The sequence below is a fragment of the Pyxicephalus adspersus genome, chromosome 6, assembly GCF_032062135.1.
Source record: "Pyxicephalus adspersus chromosome 6, UCB_Pads_2.0, whole genome shotgun sequence".
NCBI lineage: Eukaryota > Metazoa > Chordata > Amphibia > Anura > Pyxicephalidae > Pyxicephalus > Pyxicephalus adspersus.
In genome coordinates this window covers 71,334,694-71,354,030 of record NC_092863.1, presented here as the reverse complement: position 1 = coordinate 71,354,030, position 19,337 = coordinate 71,334,694, and the positions used below count along the sequence as shown (strand labels likewise).

The 19,337-nt window shown below is 36.8% G+C and overlaps 1 protein-coding gene across 2 annotated transcripts in view; it reads right to left on the bottom strand.

The window, feature by feature from the left end:
• The window catches only part of ARB2A (ARB2 cotranscriptional regulator A), a 249,225-nt gene that overhangs the window by 210,965 nt on the left and 18,923 nt on the right, over positions 1–19,337 (bottom strand). For both annotated transcript variants that reach the window (XM_072416157.1, XM_072416156.1), the window contains exons 3-6: positions 18,066–18,167; positions 17,487–17,587; positions 12,063–12,128; positions 5,660–5,851 (exon numbers count right to left, since the gene is read on the bottom strand). In XM_072416157.1, the coding sequence (XP_072272258.1) occupies positions 5,660–5,851; positions 12,063–12,128; positions 17,487–17,587; positions 18,066–18,167 (461 nt within the window). The remainder of the gene's footprint in view (positions 1–5,659; positions 5,852–12,062; positions 12,129–17,486; positions 17,588–18,065; positions 18,168–19,337) is intronic.

The following is a 19,337-nucleotide window of genomic DNA, read 5'->3' as shown; positions in this document are numbered from 1 at the left end:
ATATTTTGGATATTTGGATGTAGGAACAAAAATATACTGTGGTCACTAGGTTTTTTCCAATTTAGGCTTTGTATCAGGTAGTATTCCTTGTTTGTTGTACAGTTTAAACAAATCAAATAAATTGAGATATAAGCATCTCCAGTACCGGCCACACGTCGTCTAAACCCTGTGAATCACAAAGAGGCCTTTAAAGCAGAGCTAAAGTTCCACTTTGATTCTATTGCTTTGGTTCAGATAGAGGATATTGCAGAAATGGACAATCGATGTCCCTTCTGCAATAGCCATTTTTACTTGCGCATGCGAAGTCAGCGTTGGTTGCTAGGATACCAAGCAATCCCAGCTTCCCTGGCGGTTGCTGGGACTCAAAAAACTCCTGCATGCCTGCCAGCCAAGAAGGCCAAAGATCACAACTAAGAAGAGAAGGGAGAATATGACAGCGCTCTGTGATGAAATGGGGAGAGGCAGGTATAGCAGAGTTTAGCTCTGCTGTCATTTAAGACGACTTACGTCTCTTTGTTCATTCAAGAAATAGGAGACCAAGCATTTCATTGCTCAAAAACATTGTCGGGTCAAGCAGTTTGTAAAAGTCAAATCGCTTGCTCAATTGTCCCGAACATAAAAAATTTGCCTAAACACTAAATCATTGACCCGAAACCAGTATTAAGATGAGGAATTTGGTCTTTTCTTTATCTGCATGTTTGTTACAGGGTTTGTGTCTCAATCAAGCTTTGAAGCCAGAAAATACAGACACAGACTGGCATTTTTTTTTTTTTAAGGCGTATGGGTGTTACATCTCCCTGTATACCTCTCAGTAAAGATTTCTCTCAGGCTATTACCAGTGTATTTACTTACCTCTTTCAGTAAATGTGTATGCCTCAAATCTTAATCCAATACTTACAGCACAAGGATCCCGGCTTTAAAATAAATGGTTTGTCCTCCAGGACTGAATCACATAGACCCCTTTAATCCCTGAAACTACAGCAATACATTGTTCCTCCTTTCCTTTTCTCCTTACTCTATATTTTAACAGACTTAATCAAGACTCCCTGTTAATGGTTTCATCTTGTTGGGGACCCATGTAACAGCCGGTTTAAGTTAAATAAATAGGTTACCTAGTTTATGGTAAATTCTGAATTTCCCTGTAAACTTATACTTGCTCTTTCTCCTGTTTTTGTGAAGAAGTGAAATATGAAAAATTGCAGAGAATATTCTCAAGTGTCCCACAAAATCCTTATTTGCTTCTATGGTAAAAGAATAAACCATAACATGGCAACATTGTGAGATAATGAAAATGCAATACCATTTATTAATTTTAAAAACCTATTCACTACCCTAGAGATTCCTTGAAGGGGAAAAACATGTCTGAATTTCACTATTCAGTGCCACAGGCAGTAAGTGAAAGAATCTAAACAAGTACGTCCCAATGGGAGATGAAATGCCTACAGCTGCTAATGACCTTACATACTTTACTAGGGAATTTTTGATGTTGTAATTTGTTAATTTTGTTTTTTTTTTCTTGCTTAGACAATTCCTGCTTCACTTTGTTTCAAGAGAAATGCCTGATGTTTTCAGCCCAATGATCAAAATACAATTCCACATTCTTAAAAAAAAAAAAAAAAAAAACAGTTTAATAACCGTTATAATGAAAAGCATGTGTTTCTTTGAATCTATTTAACTAAACTTTGTTGCTTCCACATCACACATGCAAATTAAACTTCTCTAGATACAAAGCAGAGAAAAAATTGTCAGAAAAGACTGTTGAAATTTATTTTACTACAAAATAAACTGTGAAAAGCACAATTTTCTCTATTGCATTATATCTATATATTATTATCTATTTTCTCTTTATTGCAGTATTCATCTTTTATTTGTATGTCTCTGCAGCCTGCTTATTAAAGTCAATTGCAAGGGTTTTCAAATTTGCTTGAACATGCAAATTATTCTTGTGTCAGAAAATAGGACCCAGAACTTTTAAACTTTTGTGGACATGTTAAGAATTATTCCCACTGAAACCCACACTGAACTGATCGTAAGGAAGAAATTTACCAAATGTCAATAGATCATGGGCTACCTTGATACGGTAGGCTACAATTACTGTTGGAAGTGACCAAAATTGATATGAATATGACTTGTATGTAAAGACAATTCTGCCTTCTTGGAAACAAGCTATAAACATCATTATCTGTGGAGACAGATGCAGTCCCTCAAACATCAAAGATTGCTTAACAAAGACAATGATTGATCTTCCATGTGCGGAGGCCTGAGGATCATTAACACTTTGGCTAGTTGGACCATTTGGTGTTTCTGCCCAAACCAGTTAAATATAACTTCAGTCTTCCTGGAGGGGGCAGGGGTATGTGACAACAATCCCAAGCCTGGGACAAGGACAGTCTGTGTGACCTCCTAATCAAGACTTCACCAAGGATGAATCAACAATGTGATTCGCTCTGGACCTTTAGCGGGGTGTGGTTCAAGGAGAGAAAACCCTGGTGTGTATGGTTGTGTGAGAGGATTGACCATGTGCTAGAGATAGAGCTAGACCCCTCTCCTTCCCCTTCCTATATACCCTTTACCTTCTTCCCTTTTATATTGAAAATCATATGTAAATATCACCCTAAGCTGTAAATAAACCTTTCCCTTTTGTAAGATCTATTGGTCCTTCTTTAAATCCAAGGCACCCCAAACAGAGCACATTCTACAATTACTTACTAAATTTTTAGTGTTTCGATACTCAAACTATATTCACTAAAAATCAAACTTTATCTCAGTGAGTTAGTGTCCTGTAATAAATTGAAACCCTTTTTATCACTGGAACCCTTGATTTTTAAGGGTGTGATCCACTTCTACTTTTCAAGTAAATACTTCACTCTGATAACCGCCAACTTTTATCACTTTATTAATTTTAACGTATCTTAACATCTATTGATATTCTGGTCAGATACAAACCCCAAGGCTTTTGACATAGATTCAAAAACCCACACCTCTTTCTCCAGGAGCTCCCTGGAGCTGCAGCAAGGCTTCCAGCATAGTGAATGGAACATCAGATGTGTGTAATAGAGAAATGTTAAGTCCGTTTTAGTCTGGCAGAAACTTATTTTTTGCAGTCCAGAAAGATTTAATTATTCATCCTTATTTCATTTTTAACACATATATTTGAAGTAGATATTACAAGGTAGATCAGCATAAATGTTAGATAAGGTGTGCAAGACTTATTTAAAGATTGCTATGTGCTCTCACTGTGGAGCTTTGTGACCTCTTCAACCGCATCACACTTCGTTTTTCCAAGTTCCGAAGCAATAATATATTCCCAAATATTCCCCTGGGTACTTATGAAACAAGATAGCAGAGAAAAGAGAGACACTGAAAATCCAAAAGAGTGATCATGGAAAGATTTTCTTCCTCCCTTTATCCAGCATAAGGAGAGGAGCTTACACTTCAAATGAGTAATTGGATTTTCAAAACTGAAAGTGGGCTTTTCTGCCTGTTCAGTCATGACAGGGCCACAAGGTAATGATACATCTGCCACAATGCAAGAACTTGGCATGTCTACTGTCAAGAGTTGAAATCATAAAGGAATAAACTGTCGTTAACAGCCTCTTGCTGAACACTGGAGCTGTCAAACTTATTGTTTTCCTTCTCTGGGATGGGGGTTGGTGTGGGCTTATAAAACCTGTCAGTTTTGTAAAAAAAAAAAAAAAAAAAATAGGGTTTTAACCTCTGATTTTTTTATATTACTTAGGCATCCTTCCACAGGCCCTACTGTATAAAAGCTTATAATTCCACACATAAGCAATTAACAGAAATGTTCACAACGGAAAGCGGGATGTAAAAATGTAAAGCCAGATAAATGGATTCCATTTGGTTCGTTCTTTAATGAGTATTAAACACAAAAACAATTATAATTCTTCCACAGCTCAAACACTATTTACATTACAGAAATTATACCTTCTGTTTGCAAATCTTTTTTTTTCTTTTAAATATACAGACCAAATGTAAATCATTTATAATATGCCTGCACTACAATGAGTCATGGGTTACTGACCTCTCATACACACATTTCAATTAAATTATTTGTAGAAGCTGAACTTCAGGATAAGCAAATACTGCCCAAATACCAGAGGCATGTGTATTATTGGACTTTTTGTGTTCTTCATTTTTCTCAGTAATTTATTATGAACCTTTCCTTTATGCTGGATATCCTGTAATGAAAAGGGCAATTCCTCCTCTTAATTTTCACCAGGCACCCTGTATCTGGGACCTATTGAATCCCTCCCTCTGCTCCTTACAAATAGTGCGCAGAGCAGAGGGAGGCTTTATTTTTACAAGGTAATATTTGGGTTTTCAAACACATTTGGATTTACATAATTTGTGGCTGAGGAATATATTTAAATATTCTTGTCTGCCTAGAGTTACCTTTATTCCTAATCATGTATTTATTAGCTGACCTTCCTTCTTCCAGTAGGGAACAATGGAAATTCACATCCCAATGTGCTAAAAATTGCACCAGCTGTGTGTGTCACACTTTTGGCAAGAGCCTAACCAACAAGCCACTTATGAAATGTTTAACAAAACTTCATTTGTACATGGAAGTACCATTTCACTGGCTGTCCTATTGAAAACAGTACCTATTTGGAGTGACTGGATACTTTGTGTGTAGGTGACAGGGGAAGCCTGTGCATGCTTAACAGGTACATCTAAAACCATTCTAAAACAATATACAGTATAATGGGCAGTCAAATCAAACCCATAGTTTATCTGAAAATATGTATTTACCAGATTTACCTTTTAGTCTTCTAACTTATTCTTCAGTACTAACCTGGTCATGAACACTTTTGTTATAATAAGATTGTACTGCACTTGACAAGGTCAAGTGACAAGGATAACTATCATTGTTTGCTGCAAGCAATGCCCTTCTTAAAGATATTACAACAGTGTCGTTTTGTAATAAGTCATAAGGTAAAAGACAGCAATGGAAAGCCAATTTGAGACCAACAATCGTAAACAACGCCAAAAACTGCACAGGTACAATGATTTGAGTTTAATATGTCTAATCTCTGATTCAGCATCTCTGTCAAAGTAGATGCTAATAGAGCTGGATAATGTCTAAGCAGAGATGATGCTGTCCTTCCAAAGAGCAGATTGAAGTATTGGCAGAGAAGTACTGTGATCATTTTTAGGTAATAGTGTATTATTTACACTTCGGTCCACTTTATTGCGATTTTCAAAATAACAAGCAAAACAAGAAAACATCTAACATGTCAGTTCATGAAAACAACATTTTGCTGCTCATATATGCTTCAAGCTATCAATTGTGCAGTGCAAGTTTGAAAAAAATTCTAATTAGCTATGTGCATCGAGAAATGTTTCAAATACAGTGCAAAGTATGAAAAATTTTGCTTTTACACCGTGGTAAAGTATTTTAACATTTTTTTTTATTTCTCTATAGTTCCAATTTTTTTCAGGACAAAGAAAGAAGTGTGACATTGAATTATTGTAGTCAGGCAGTTTAACTTGTCTTAAGTTTAAGCAGTTTCCCCATGAAATGACATTTTGTCAGGCAGAACCACTCTCTGGTCTCATATTATTTCAACAATATCTGGAAGGAATTTTGAAAAAAAAAAAAAAAAACGTGTGTTGAATACTGCTTTAAGACACTTACTTTCATTGCTCTTTTGATGTAAGGGATTTGTGTCCCGCTGTTTATGTCCTCATTTATTATGAGCCTTCGTGCCCACTGACCAGCCCTTACCACTCCACTGCCATGGATCAAGACCAACATTTTGTCTGGATTTGTCATAGCATCCTTGCTCATGAATATAAAACTTTTTGGTTCATTTTCAGTAGCATCTATCTGAAAAAGAACAGTTAAAAAATAGCATGAATTTGTGAAAATCTGCAAACATAAGTAATGGAACTTGCTTAGTATAAATGCATTCTTCCAAGATCTTAAATTCCTCGGCTGCATGATTAAAAAATAGATATTGCCTATGAAATTTTGTCTGGTTTCAACTTCTATCCAAAGCTGTTACATCTGTGCACCTACTGTTCAAGAAAACTTTAGGAACTTGGCCTTAGTTTAAATTGTTACTGACGTTTAATAATGTATACATTTTCTCGAAGCGTTCATGAGTTTATAAAATATGGGTATCTGAAGGTAAACCTTAAATAGTCTACTATATACACTTATTTATTTAGTCCTGAGAATGTTGTGGGATGACCCAAAAATATCCAAAAGGAAGCAGTGGAAGGAGACAAGGCAGTTCTCACACTTCTCAGAAATTGACATTTAAATTTCAATGTAAAAAAAGTCCAGTCAAGCAACATCTTGATTTCATCTTTAGTCTTCGTACCTCCTCTTCTCTACTCTTTGGCCTACTGTACACAGGGCTTCCAAGTGGTTAGTCACATGGTGGGGAGTGTTCCCACACCTAACAACCAATAGGAATGCTCCTTGTACATTAACAGCATTTCAACCCCTTTAATAAAAGTTTCCACCAGCCGATGGTTAGTAGGGACAGGAACACTTGCTGCTGTGTAACCCCTGCAGTAAACAGTGATGAGCTGCAAGCTCTAGACTATCTCAGCTTCCACCTCTTTAAGCTACAGAGTCTTTAACTTCCATGGCATAACTTCCAATTCCACTAGCACTAAAAAAAGAAATGGAGGAGGGGTTTAAGACCCTTTTTTGCCTATAGAATACATAATTGTCAGGAGAGGTTTAGCAATTCTTGCCATATTGTGCATGAATGAATAATATACAGTAATGTGGAAAAAGTAAATGCATGGAAATAAATAAAATGATATTTTCACTCAAACAGGTATAAGTGGTACACACACATTTACATTTTTCTGCAAAACATTTATTACTATGGTTTTGGATCATTACTGTGATGAAAGTCCCCTTTCACGTTTGGACAGATGGCCTCAAATTATCATCAAGCACTTTGATTATACAGAATTCATAGCCAACTAAATGAACTCAATGACTGCAGGCTGCCCAAACCCTGAATCAGCTTAGCAATCCCAAACCATAACATCTACATCACCAAGCTTAAAAGATGGTAAAAGGTTCTACTGACAAGCTCTCTTTAAAAGTACATCACCTTTATCTCTTGGCACTTTTTTAATGGAAATCTAATGTCAGCATAAAAAGTGTGCTTACTTTTTCACATGACTGTACTTGTACATTTTGCAAATCCTACCTCTAGATTCGACCCTTCAAGCACCAATAGCTCTAGAAGAAACATTTTATACATATACACTACCATTTTACTTAGTTGAAGAGAAATGCCAAAAAAAGAGGCACTTCAACTTATGTGGCTAATTCCTACCTAGACCAAACATAGCCAACAAAATGCCATTAAAATGTTTCCCTTTTTATATACTGCATATTTACATTTGTTCTTTCACCCTATTCAAAGAGTCTTCTATTCTAATCGTACAACCTTTTCACAGTTCTGTGCTATATTTCTTTCCTAGTTCATTACCAGATACACCACAACACTATCAGATTTGTCCTTCATTTCATCTGTGCAGTGGAGATTACCGCCTTGCTTCTTAACACTGTTCTATTCTTTACACAACAAATTATTTCCTCTGACATTTTAAATTTCTCCATTTAAAAGTCCTAATTAAAACTTCACACAGCAGCAATTTGTCTTTTTACTGTGGTAATTCATTAAACAGAGCTTTCATTGAGGAACGTCCATAAAGGTCAGGGCTGAGCACAACCTTGCTTTATCGACAAAGCAACCAATAATACATTTAGTCCTAAGAGTAGCAAGACTACATAAAGCAATTTGTATCTATTAAAGCAGCACCGTGTAATGTGGGTTAACAAAACCTATGAACCTCAATCTGCTCTTTAAAAATAGATATAGATAACTTAACAGCTCCAAGGGCATTTTTCAACAGAAAGAGGTCAGTCCATAAATGTTTGTTTAAACATCACTTGTGACGTTTTGGGCAGGATTTATCAATTGATCTGGGGGAAACACAACTGATAAATAGAAAATATGATTTCTAGGTCCATAAACTAAAGAAATGCAAAAACTTTATAGTGAGCTTTAAGTGTGGCCTAAAATTCCCACAGAGCCAAACCACAGCAGCATGGTTTTGTGCAATAAGGTGCATTAAAAAAAATTAATGGATTGTAATGCACCATAACATATTACAAAAGCACACTGAAGAAAATGCTACAATTAGCATAGGTGTAAGTGGAAACAACCCCCTTCCCCAGCACTGCTGCCAGTGATCCTAGTATAACCCTAACATTACTTCAATGGCCCACACCATAATGACCTACACCACTGATGTAAATGACAACAATTAACCCACAGCACTGGTGTCCATGGCCACACTAATAACCCCCAGTATTGATGCTCATGGCAGTAATCTATGAGTACTAAATTCATTCCAGTGCCAGGTGCTGGAGAGCAGAGAGCATTTCAGCATCTGCAAACCACTGCCCAAAGGGAGGTAAACCAAAACCAAGATACAGAAGGTTGCATCCTAAGCACAAGGGGTCATGTGCTCACAAGAAAATACTAATATATATATATATATATATATATATATATATATATATATATATATATATATATATATATATATATATATATAGAATAGTATTTTTTTGAACATATGCACATACACATACCGTATTTTTTGCCGTACAAGACGCACTTTTTCTTCCCCAAAACTGGGGGGGAAAAGTTGGTGCGTCCTATACGACAAATGTGTTATAAAATAATTAAAATAAGATACTCACCCGATACCCGATCCTGCGTGTGTCTCTTCTCCTCTCTGCAGCAGCATGTCTCCTCCTGGCTGCAGCGAAAGAAGCCGGCACAGCGCCCCCTGCTGTTCCCTTTCCTAATGCCGTACAGTGGAAAAAAAAGCACAGAGTGATCAGAAGGGGAATTTGAATGACACATGAGTGATCAGAAGGGGAATTTGAATGACACATGAGTGATCAGAAGGGGAACACCGGTATGAATGGCACAAGAGTGATCAGAAGGGGAAAAATCTTTCGAAACTTTTTTTTCTAGATTTTCCTCCTTTAAAATTGGGTGCGTCTTATATTCCGGAGCGTCTTATATTCCGGAGCGTCTTATACGGCGAAAAATACGGTACATAGGTAAATACAACCTCAGATAATCAACACATGACTTGTTAAAATATGAATATATACAATGTCATTGTTTAGCAAAGCCCAATACAAAATAAAGAAGCAGTGTGAGAAAACTTAAGTATACCCTTACCAACTCCAAAGGAATTAGGCATGTAAGTAGCAGACAGATGCTACAAAACAACTGCTCTCTATTATTTGACCATCAGAAGGGTTGCCAGGGAAAAGTCACCCATCTCTAAAAAGAACATGATAGCAAATTGGCACAAACACCTTCTGTGATATTGGTGTTAAATATATTTCCTCTTTTCAAATATTTCTTTATCTGACAACCAGCATCTTTCTAGACCTTCTAGTTTACATCACCCATTGTAAAAATTGGAGTTTTGTGTCTCCAGATGTCATAGAACTCAGATAATGCTAGTAGAGTGGCCCCTGACTGACCTCTGAGCTGTATTCAGAAACCTATTATTAATAATCTTTATATTTCCACTATACCATTCTGTATAAAGTAGTAGTTGGCCGATTTGTGGCCGGATCATTATGGGGAGCATTTTAAGACCCTGACATGCCTAGTTTGGTCCCTAAGAACTGCTAATTTTGTAGTAATTAATAATCCGGGGGTTGGCAGTTCGTAAAACCTGAACATATGAAGTTATGAAAATTGCTATAACAAGGGCCTCTTGGGCATGTCCGTAGGGCATTATAACTCATGTGAACACAGCCCTTCAGACAGCCCCACCCTGATGACATTGGATTGTTATATTAGTCCCACCTCTGTGGTTGGCATAGAAAATCCATGTAAGCCTAGCAGAGGAAGCTCTCTCACTGATACCATCTTGTAAGGACAACGGCACTGACACACTGAGCACTGCAGGGAGCCCAGTGACTAATATCTTGGACTTGATACAGCAACCTGGACCAAAGCAGACCAAATCTACCTAAGCATAATTTCACAGTTTTTGCCTTTTATTTTAACCTGTTGCTTTGGTTCTGTTATTGTTCTTTGATTAGTCTTTATTTTTCTGTATTTGTTTACGCACTGTGTTTTTGTATGTTTTTACTTAATAAACATTATAAAAAGTATAAGCTGAATCTCTGAATGCAAGTAGAAATGGTGTAACTTGCTAACCCAAAAACGCTACTAAAAACATTGTGATTGAGGAGGCATCCCTGTCTGGAGTAGCAGCGGGTGACACAGACCGTATTAAAGAAGCAGAATTAAAACTGTCTGTCTGTGGTTGTTAAGGGCACCTGTGATGGTGTGTTTGGGAAGGGGTAACAGATTGGTTAACCTTGCCTCGCAGCAACCCTTCACAGCCTGCTGATGCGCGGATTGTTGCCGAGCATGCTGGAAAGTCTATGCACAGGGGTGTGGGCTGAGAGGGCGTTTGTCACACCTCGTACGAACTATGAAAAAGTGGTGATGGAGGGGTGATGATTTGGGTTTGTTTTTCAGCCAAAAGGGATTATGATTTATGAATTTTACATATTAAAAAAAAGCTAAAAATGAATTTTAATATTATATTACCATGTCATTGGATGCATACAGGTCACACAATAAAGCACATGACATAGTTCAACCTGTACTAGGGATACCATTGCAGCTGCTTACAAATAGCCATGACAGTATGGACAGTAAAAACTAAATGTAGGTAAAAATCTGATCATTAGGATGATTGGAAATTTTATACATATATTGCATATTGAAGACATTTCATAAAACAAATAAGTATTTTAGATATACAATATGTGTCGTTAGTCCTTCAGAGTTTATCAAGATGGCATTGTTTCTTTGGTACCAGAGATTCAACGCCAAGACATTTTGGAGTTACTTTCTGGCTTTACATACTCAAAAAAATCCTATGTCAGGCTTTATGTCATAGACACAATCAAACAATAATAATAAGAAAAGAAACATCACACATACAATACATGATGTTATTACAAATGCATATAGATCTGAGCCAACCAATTCATTAATTACTCGGCTGTTGGAAAGGCATTAGATTTGTTTTTGCTTTCATCTTTTCCTATAATGGGTTATAAATCAAGTATCCATGTTTAAATGATGTAGGGGAAGGAGGAAAGGAAAGAAAAGAAAAAAAAAAAATCATGAAGGTTTGCAGATTACTAAAAACATAAAAAGAAAAAAAAAGAAAGAATGCCAGAGAGATATCCCAACAGGGTTATTTAATTATAAACCCAGTGGTACAAAGGGCACTTTGAAATGTTCAGATCAATAAATAGGAAGAATTAACATTTATATACAATTGTGCATGTATCTGAATTCCTTACAGTGCTTTACATAACACTGAGCAAGTGTTAAGAAGTGTTTTTGGTTTTCATGAGATCATTTGCATGATGTAACTGAGTGCAGCTAATAGGAAACTCCTGCTTTTTGTTCCATTGGTCTGTAAATCAGGAAAATATAAGCTACTGACCACCAATCTGCATTTAGGCATCTATTCAAATCCATTTCATTACTAAACCCTGTTCATTAAATGACTGAAAAAGATAGGTATCCTTTTTTATTTTTTGCTAAAAACTTTCCTAATCCAGCACATGCTTATAGCTGGCCACTTGCTCCAGCAATCAAAGCTCCCAAATGAAATCGGTCACCACAAATATGTTGTTCATCTTCAGTTTAAAAAAGGTAGTCTCCCACTAAACCCCCATATGAATTTATCCACTCGAGAAGTTTGGTATTTAAGGGAATTTAACAGTGACATGTGTTCACTTAATTTTGCTTGAATCAGATGATAGAAAATGGAAGGGGGGATAGAAACAAATTCTTCACTTCTTAAGAGGCATAAAACATTTCCTGGCTTGACACATTTTTCACATAAAAAAAGTTTTTTTTTTTACACAGTTTTTGGAGTTAAAACACAATTTTACTTACAAGAAGATATTCTAACCAAGAATTACTTACCGGTAAATAAACTTTTTGCAAATTACAGTCCTTTTCCAATAACTCATAAACATGCTTTGTTATAATCTGTGAAAAGAAAAAAATGTAATATTAAATGAAGTTTATCTTTCTGTTTCATGAGATATATATATATATATATATATATATATTATAAATATGTATGCCTATAAACTATTTTTGATGCATTAGAAAATAGTTATAAAACAAGGAAGAGCAAGACAGTATAAAAGCCTAGGTTGACACACTAAAGGTGGTTCTACATTCCTATACAGGTCTATGAGAATGCAAAATCAACAGCAGGTCAAATATGGGAAAGAAGGAGGTCAACTGCGGGGCAAACTTTAGAAGATCGCTGGAGAACCTTATCCCCCCTAGCGTTCTAATTCTGTCAGTTTTTTGATGCAAAAAGTGATCCTATTTTTTTTGCATAGATATTTTTGTTTATATTGTGGGCCTGTAATTCTTAGGATTAACTCCCGGGTATGATAATCATATTTATTTATTATACTATATTAATAAATTATAATATAATACATAATTATAAATATTCATTTTAAAAAATAATGAAATTATAGACAATGTAATCTTCAAATAAAAGTACAATTTTAATTTTATATTTTATTTCATGTTGTGTGGTGTTTTTGTACTGTAAAAACCATTTAAAAGCAGATTACATTGTAATCTGTCTTTAAATTTCCCTCCCAGACACACCCCCCAATACATCACCACTCACATCATCTGGAAGATGACTCATCCTCCCGGGTGATGCGAGTGGGGATGTCCCGCCTGCTCAAACAGACGCAGGAGCTGCAGCTGCTCTGCATCTCCAGAGAGATGCAAAGCACAATGCAGGACATCTGCATTGTGCTTCACATCTCACTGCAGATGCCAGCAGCAATAGCAAATTCCAGGGGTGACCACCCCCGGAATTTGCTATTGCTGCTGGCATCTGCAGTGAGATGTGAAGCACAATGCAGAAGTCCTGCATTGTGCTTCGGATCTCACTGCTTATGCGGGCAGTGGCGTGGCTGGGACCTGGGTGGTATTTAAAAGCAGATTACTCAGCAATATGCTTTTAAATTTCCCGCCCGGCCACGCCGAAAGACCGGCGCCCTGGCTTCACAGCAGGACCAACGGATCGCCACTGGATTGCGGGGCAAAGGTAAGTGGGGGCTCTTAAAGTTACCCCGAGTGTGACTTGGGATTACCGCTTTTTGCATGTAAAAGCCACCCCAACTCACACTCGGGATTACCGCTAGGGGGGTTAAAAAAGATCATAATCTGATTTTTTGACTACAAACCCAAAGCTTGCTTACACACGCCATAAGGCACTTCACTTTTCTATGTATATGTTTAAAGAGGAACTATACTCAAAACTCAAAAAAATACACTCACCTTCAATCAAGCAGGGCAGTCCAGTCACATCGGGGGTGTCCGGGCATCAGGTTCCGCGTCGTCTCGGCATCCCTCCCGGAGCCGGCGCTCCGGGTGCCACCATTTTCGTTTTCTCTTCCAGGTTCTTCATCCTGTGTCACCCGAGCCAGGCGCAAGATTGGGTGACGTAGGATTAAAAAGAAAATTGCCAATTTGGCAAATTTTTCTCTTTGAGAAATAGGTATCCCAGGAGGCTTTGCGCTCCCATTCATTCTCGACTGCCTAGGCAGCCAGGGGGCGGTGATGCACCTTTTCATTTTTTTTATTTTTTATTTTTTTAAAAAGGGTGTTGCACCAAAACTGAATTTTTACCTTACATAAAAGGGTTCTCTACCATTTGTGTAAAGTGAAAATTCTGAGTTTAGGTACGCTTTAACACACAAGTTTGTCATCAATAAAAACAAACAGGACATGTCCAGCTTCTTTTTCATTTTTTTCCCTTTAGGACACCAGCAATGCACAAAAACATTATAATGTAACACACAAAAGTAGTTCTGTGTTATCAGAGCACTTGCACTTGAATTACATGAAGGAAAAAGGACAATGATGGCTGTATCAACATGACCTAATCAGAAAATAATGGATGTTTGATCCAGGGAACATCCCATTGCCTCATGGAACCAGGAAAGAATTTTTTTCCCCTGTTGAAGCAAATTGTACCAGGGTTTTTTTGCCTTTCTCTGAACCAACTATGTCTTATAAGGTTTTATATCTGGGATATGTTTATTTCCCTAGTGGTTGAACTTGATGGACGTAAGTCTTTTTTCAACCTAACCTACTATGTAACTTTGTTTATCTACTAGACTATATAGGAATAGGAATTTTGTTTAAATCAAGGAGCTGAACCATACAGTCACACAACCTTAAAATTATCATATGGCCAGAACATTTGATTTTTTTTCACATCATTGTAGTAAATCATTTTTTGTGCATATTAGTATTTGCATGTTTCTTAGCATCGTAGCAGGTGTTCAGAAAGAATTCCTAATGCAGCCTAATAACATTGTTAATGGCTTTGGCTTGTGGACAGTTAAATTATTTAGTTAGGCCACCTTACATACACTGACAAAAGCAAATCACCAGAAAGGAAAATTATAATCCTGGTATTTGAGGAGTGCCAATGATGTTTATTGCTCCACAATATCTGGCTGTTAATTTACCAATACATAAATGCAAGAGAAAACAAAAAAAAAGTAAGGTGGAACTACAGCTTCCAAGTGAACTTTAGGAGTGGACCAGAGTGCGTAATAATCCTATATTTACAGTATTTTGTTGTTGCATGTTATTACATTTTTAAATGTTACTAGCCAATATATTTACTTGACAAAATTAGCTTCTTTGTAATGGAAAAAAAGGCTCTTGGCACAAGACCCCACAGATCCAAGGCATAGATAAAAATCAGATAGCTGCCACAATATACCCTGACCTTTCCACATACACTTCTCAATGTGTTTCCTTTAAAATGAATTAGAATAACTTTTGATAACAATGTTTCCTCAACATTTATACATTTTAAACCAAATATGTATACTTTTTTGACTATGTAAAAAATGAGTTTTGTAAATACAGATTTGCTAGTTGGTGTACCCATGACATGGTTATGGGTTTTGCAGAGAAAGGCCACAGCAGTGCATGTTTTGTTTCAGGCTGTTTCTTTCCAACAAATTCTAGATCAGAGTTTCCCAACCAGTGTTCTGGGGAATCCTAGCGAGCATCCAGAGGTTGCTTAAGCAATAAGCCATTTGTGTCTCAGGTCAGTTTACTTGCAGATAGCCAAAACTACTGTGAGCTGTAGATTTAGTAATTATAGCAGGGGATCCCTGAAGACCTGAAAGTTATTTCATGGGGTTGTGCCGTTAAAAAAAGTTGAAAAACACTGGTCTAGATAAGCTCTACAGAACAGGAGGAAAGAGCTTCCTTCAGGATAGAGGGATTCTGTCATTAATTACGTTTAGAAGTTGTTATACACAGGATCTTTGGTTCTTGGTCAATTCTCTCAATAGGCTCTCCCACCCTCGACTGCTCAGTTTAGGCAGGGGACCAGCTTTTGGGAGAGTCCTGGTTGTGCAAAACTTTTTCCATTTAAGAGTTATGGAGAACACTATTCTCTTGGGGTCAGCAGCAGAAATTTTCTGCAGGGTTCTCTAGTGCTATGTAGCAATCCTGCCTTTGAGCACTGCAGGCAGTGGCTTTGACCTATGGTGTGACTCCAATAGTGGTGTAGAAACATTGCAGCAAAGATCAAGAAAAATGGGAGGCACCTAAGCTAAATTTCAATTGTTGTTGCAAAAGGTGTTGTTGCAAAAAGGTTTAAATTACTTTCTTTTTTAATAAATTTACACAATTGAAAAAAATCTATTATCACTTTGTCATTATGAGGTATGAAGTGTAAATTAATGAGGGAAAAAAAAAAGAATTAAAATGATTGTAGTATCAGGCTGTAACAACAAAATTGAAAAAAGAGAAGGGGTCTGATAACTTTCTAAAGCCACTGTGTGTATGTGTATATTTTAAAGTCTTCACAGCAACAATTCCAATACAGCTGCAATTCCAATCCAGAATTCAAAGAATTCTTAAGCTTAGAGGCACAGAGCCCAGGGAATAGTAGAATTCAGAGAGCAGGTGGGGGAAGATTTTGTTCATGTCCTTACCAAAGCATAATAAAAAAGAATAACTGTCTATAGGGCACATATTAAAGTCTCACAATTCAACAAGAAAGATGAATCAAATTTGACTGGTGATATTTCATTGCACTGATACAGAAGTACATGAAGAGCTAGCCTCCAGAAAACAGCCAGGGCAATAGGTCTTCAGTCCTTTCAGTAGTAATAGCTGGAGAATATGTGTTTGTGCTATAAGACTTAGATAATAAAAGTTTTTGTACAAAAGGATTCACTGTAGTAACTGAAAAACATTTTGAAACAATTAGACTGATATAAGTGCTAAACTCTGGCAGATGTGTTATTATACAGCTACACACTGAATTTACAAGTAAATATAGAAGAGAAGCTAAAAGTAAACATGTCACAAAGCTAGGCACTACAACTGTACTAGAGGTGTCAGGGCCTACCTCTAGGTAGATGTAAACATGTTCCATCAAGGCCAGGAATCCAAATGAAAAAGCACATTGTATTTTCTTCTCAAATTTTAGGCAACTTATAGGGGACCTAAGGAGGAAGAGCTTGAAAAAAGAATATGGCGGCGCCCAGTGGGCCGTCTGCGCCGGAACAAAGAAGAAATACGGGTAGGGGCAAAACTGTCTGGATTGGGATTGTGAAGGGATCAGCGGCTTTCCACCTATAAATGGTAAGAATTTTTTGGACTATTAGACTTTCAAACAGACCAGATTCACACTTCCTAGAGGTAGGTTACTTCCCTCACCTCCTAGGATTGTAAGCTCCTCGAGGCAGGGTCCTCTCCTCTTCTGTCAGTGTCTTTATTCGTCTGTCATTTGCAACCCCTATTTAATGTGCAACACTGCATAAAATGTTGGCGCTATATAAATTCAGTTTAGTAATTATATTAGGGATGAAGATTTGGTAGAATTTTACTAGTAATTAGTTTGATCTTAGGTAGAGAGTTACCTCTAAGATTTGAATGTTGGATTGAGGTTACATATCAAGGCTAAATTTTAAAGAGATTTTTTAATGAACCAATGCCTAAAACGATAAAATCTTCTAGTACGTTCATTAGTATATATAGCAGTATGGAGGAGGGATATCATTACTAGGAAGATGGATGTGTCTCTCCCTGTGACCCCATGGGATGCTTTAGAGAAGGTGATCATGTAATTAGTGGAGATTAAATACCAGGGCTATTTTCAGATGCCAACAAAAGGAAAATATATAAGTGTCAATTCCCAAATAAAACTATGATGGTAATACAGGTGGTGTGTGACTAGAAGAAGTGAAAGACACACAGTAAAAATTAAAAAAACTTTGACCATATGGCAATTAAAAAATGTAATTGACAAAAAACAAAAATACTCACCTCTCCTAGAGCTTCATATCGCTTTTGATTCCACCTATGCAAATCTTCTCGATAGTTGAAGACAAAAGGTTCTCCAGTTTTTATATGCCTTAGCTGTCCATCTACAAAAAAAAAAAAAAACAAAGAATGCAAACTTCAGAATGCAAAAAAAACTCACACAACAAAAACAGTAAAGTGTATAATAATTGTATGGTCGAAATGTGTTTCAGTTTTGGAACTAGATTTAGGATTCCCACAGTAAGAAGTTATGCTATAGTTCAGATAACTATACCGATTATAAAAAAAAAAAAAAGAACACACACACACACACACACACACACAAAAAACAAAATGGATGATCCATTTGGTGTGTTAGCATACATGTAATCATTGCTGACATTAGTCAGCCCTGAATATCTATTGGCCAGCTAAAAAAAATGACTTCCTTGACAACAGAAGAGCTGTGGTAATCTTATACAGTAACAGTGAGAATACTTTTATCACTTATCCAAATAATATATGTAATCCTTATACAGAATTGTAGCAGTTATCTATTCTGGGTAAAGTGGGGGTTCTATACAAAGCTGCAAATAAACTCACGGTCATTAAAAGCATATTCAAAGCCTTCCAGCGTGTCTGGAAACTCAAGAGGTGGTTCGTCTTTTTTCATCAATTCATCCAAATCTATTCTGGAGAGAAGATCTAAATGGAAATTCATACTGTGATTAATTTACAAGTGAATGTTTTTCAATCAATCAACCAATTGAATGTACTCATTTATAATTACACAATTCGGATTAAAAAAAAATATTTTGAAAAAAATAATAACTTCAACATATATACATACATACATAGTGTACATTACATATGTTACATACATAACATGTACTAGGAGAAATAAAGAGCCTGTTGTCACTCATGTCTACATGAAAATGGTAGTTGTTAGGCTGCCTCTTGCTTGGAACCAAAAAAAAAAAAAAAAAAATCAGGAGGCAGGGGTTTATTTTAGGTTTATTTTGCCAAAAAAACTTTTTCCCCTGGCTTCTGGTGTCTTTAATTTGTGCATACATTTCATGGGCCATGCAAAGTATAGTACAGCAATATGCTCAGCCCCACTGAAAATAGACCAAGATGCCACCCAATGGCTGAAGAGGATCACAGTGGACAGTATGCTTTACATACTTGTCACTTTATGGCAAAAGCTCACCACCCACCAACAACGGTTCTGCTTTAAAACATCCTCTACATATTTTTTACTTAGAAAGTGGCTTACCAACCCACAAGATCAGTATGATAGCTCAAAAAAAAGGGAATATATCCATTTGCTTTAAAAATCCAAATAAGGTAGGATAGGATCTTTGTCTTGACTGGGGTGGGTATGCAGAGTCAAGCACACAAATTTGAGCAAGCACACACATTTATGTTGGTAGATGGCTAAGGGTTTTAATTTTCCTTACCTGTAATCCCAAAAGCTTTGCTTTAGATCAGAGGTCGTCCAGATACGGCCTAGCCGGTAGTTTGTTCTGGCCTAACGCTGGCCGGGATTAGCCCAGAACAAACTACCAGACATTTCTGGTGGGGGGGCAGAGACATTAGGGCGAGACTCGAGAGAGAGTCCTGCCTAGTGTGCTCCTGCCCACCCCTAAAATAGCCTAGTGTCCAAAAAAGTTTAAAGACAACTGTTTTAGATAAAAGTTATGCCGGGTAGCTTTAGAATAAACCAGTCCAATATTAGTAGAAAATTTGAAATTGTGCTCTAACGACCCCCCACCCCACTCCTTTACCTTTGTTTCCGTACTAAATTTCCTATTTACCTACAATTTCCTAAACTCTTCATATAGAAGTTCTACACACATTCTGAATTTAAACACT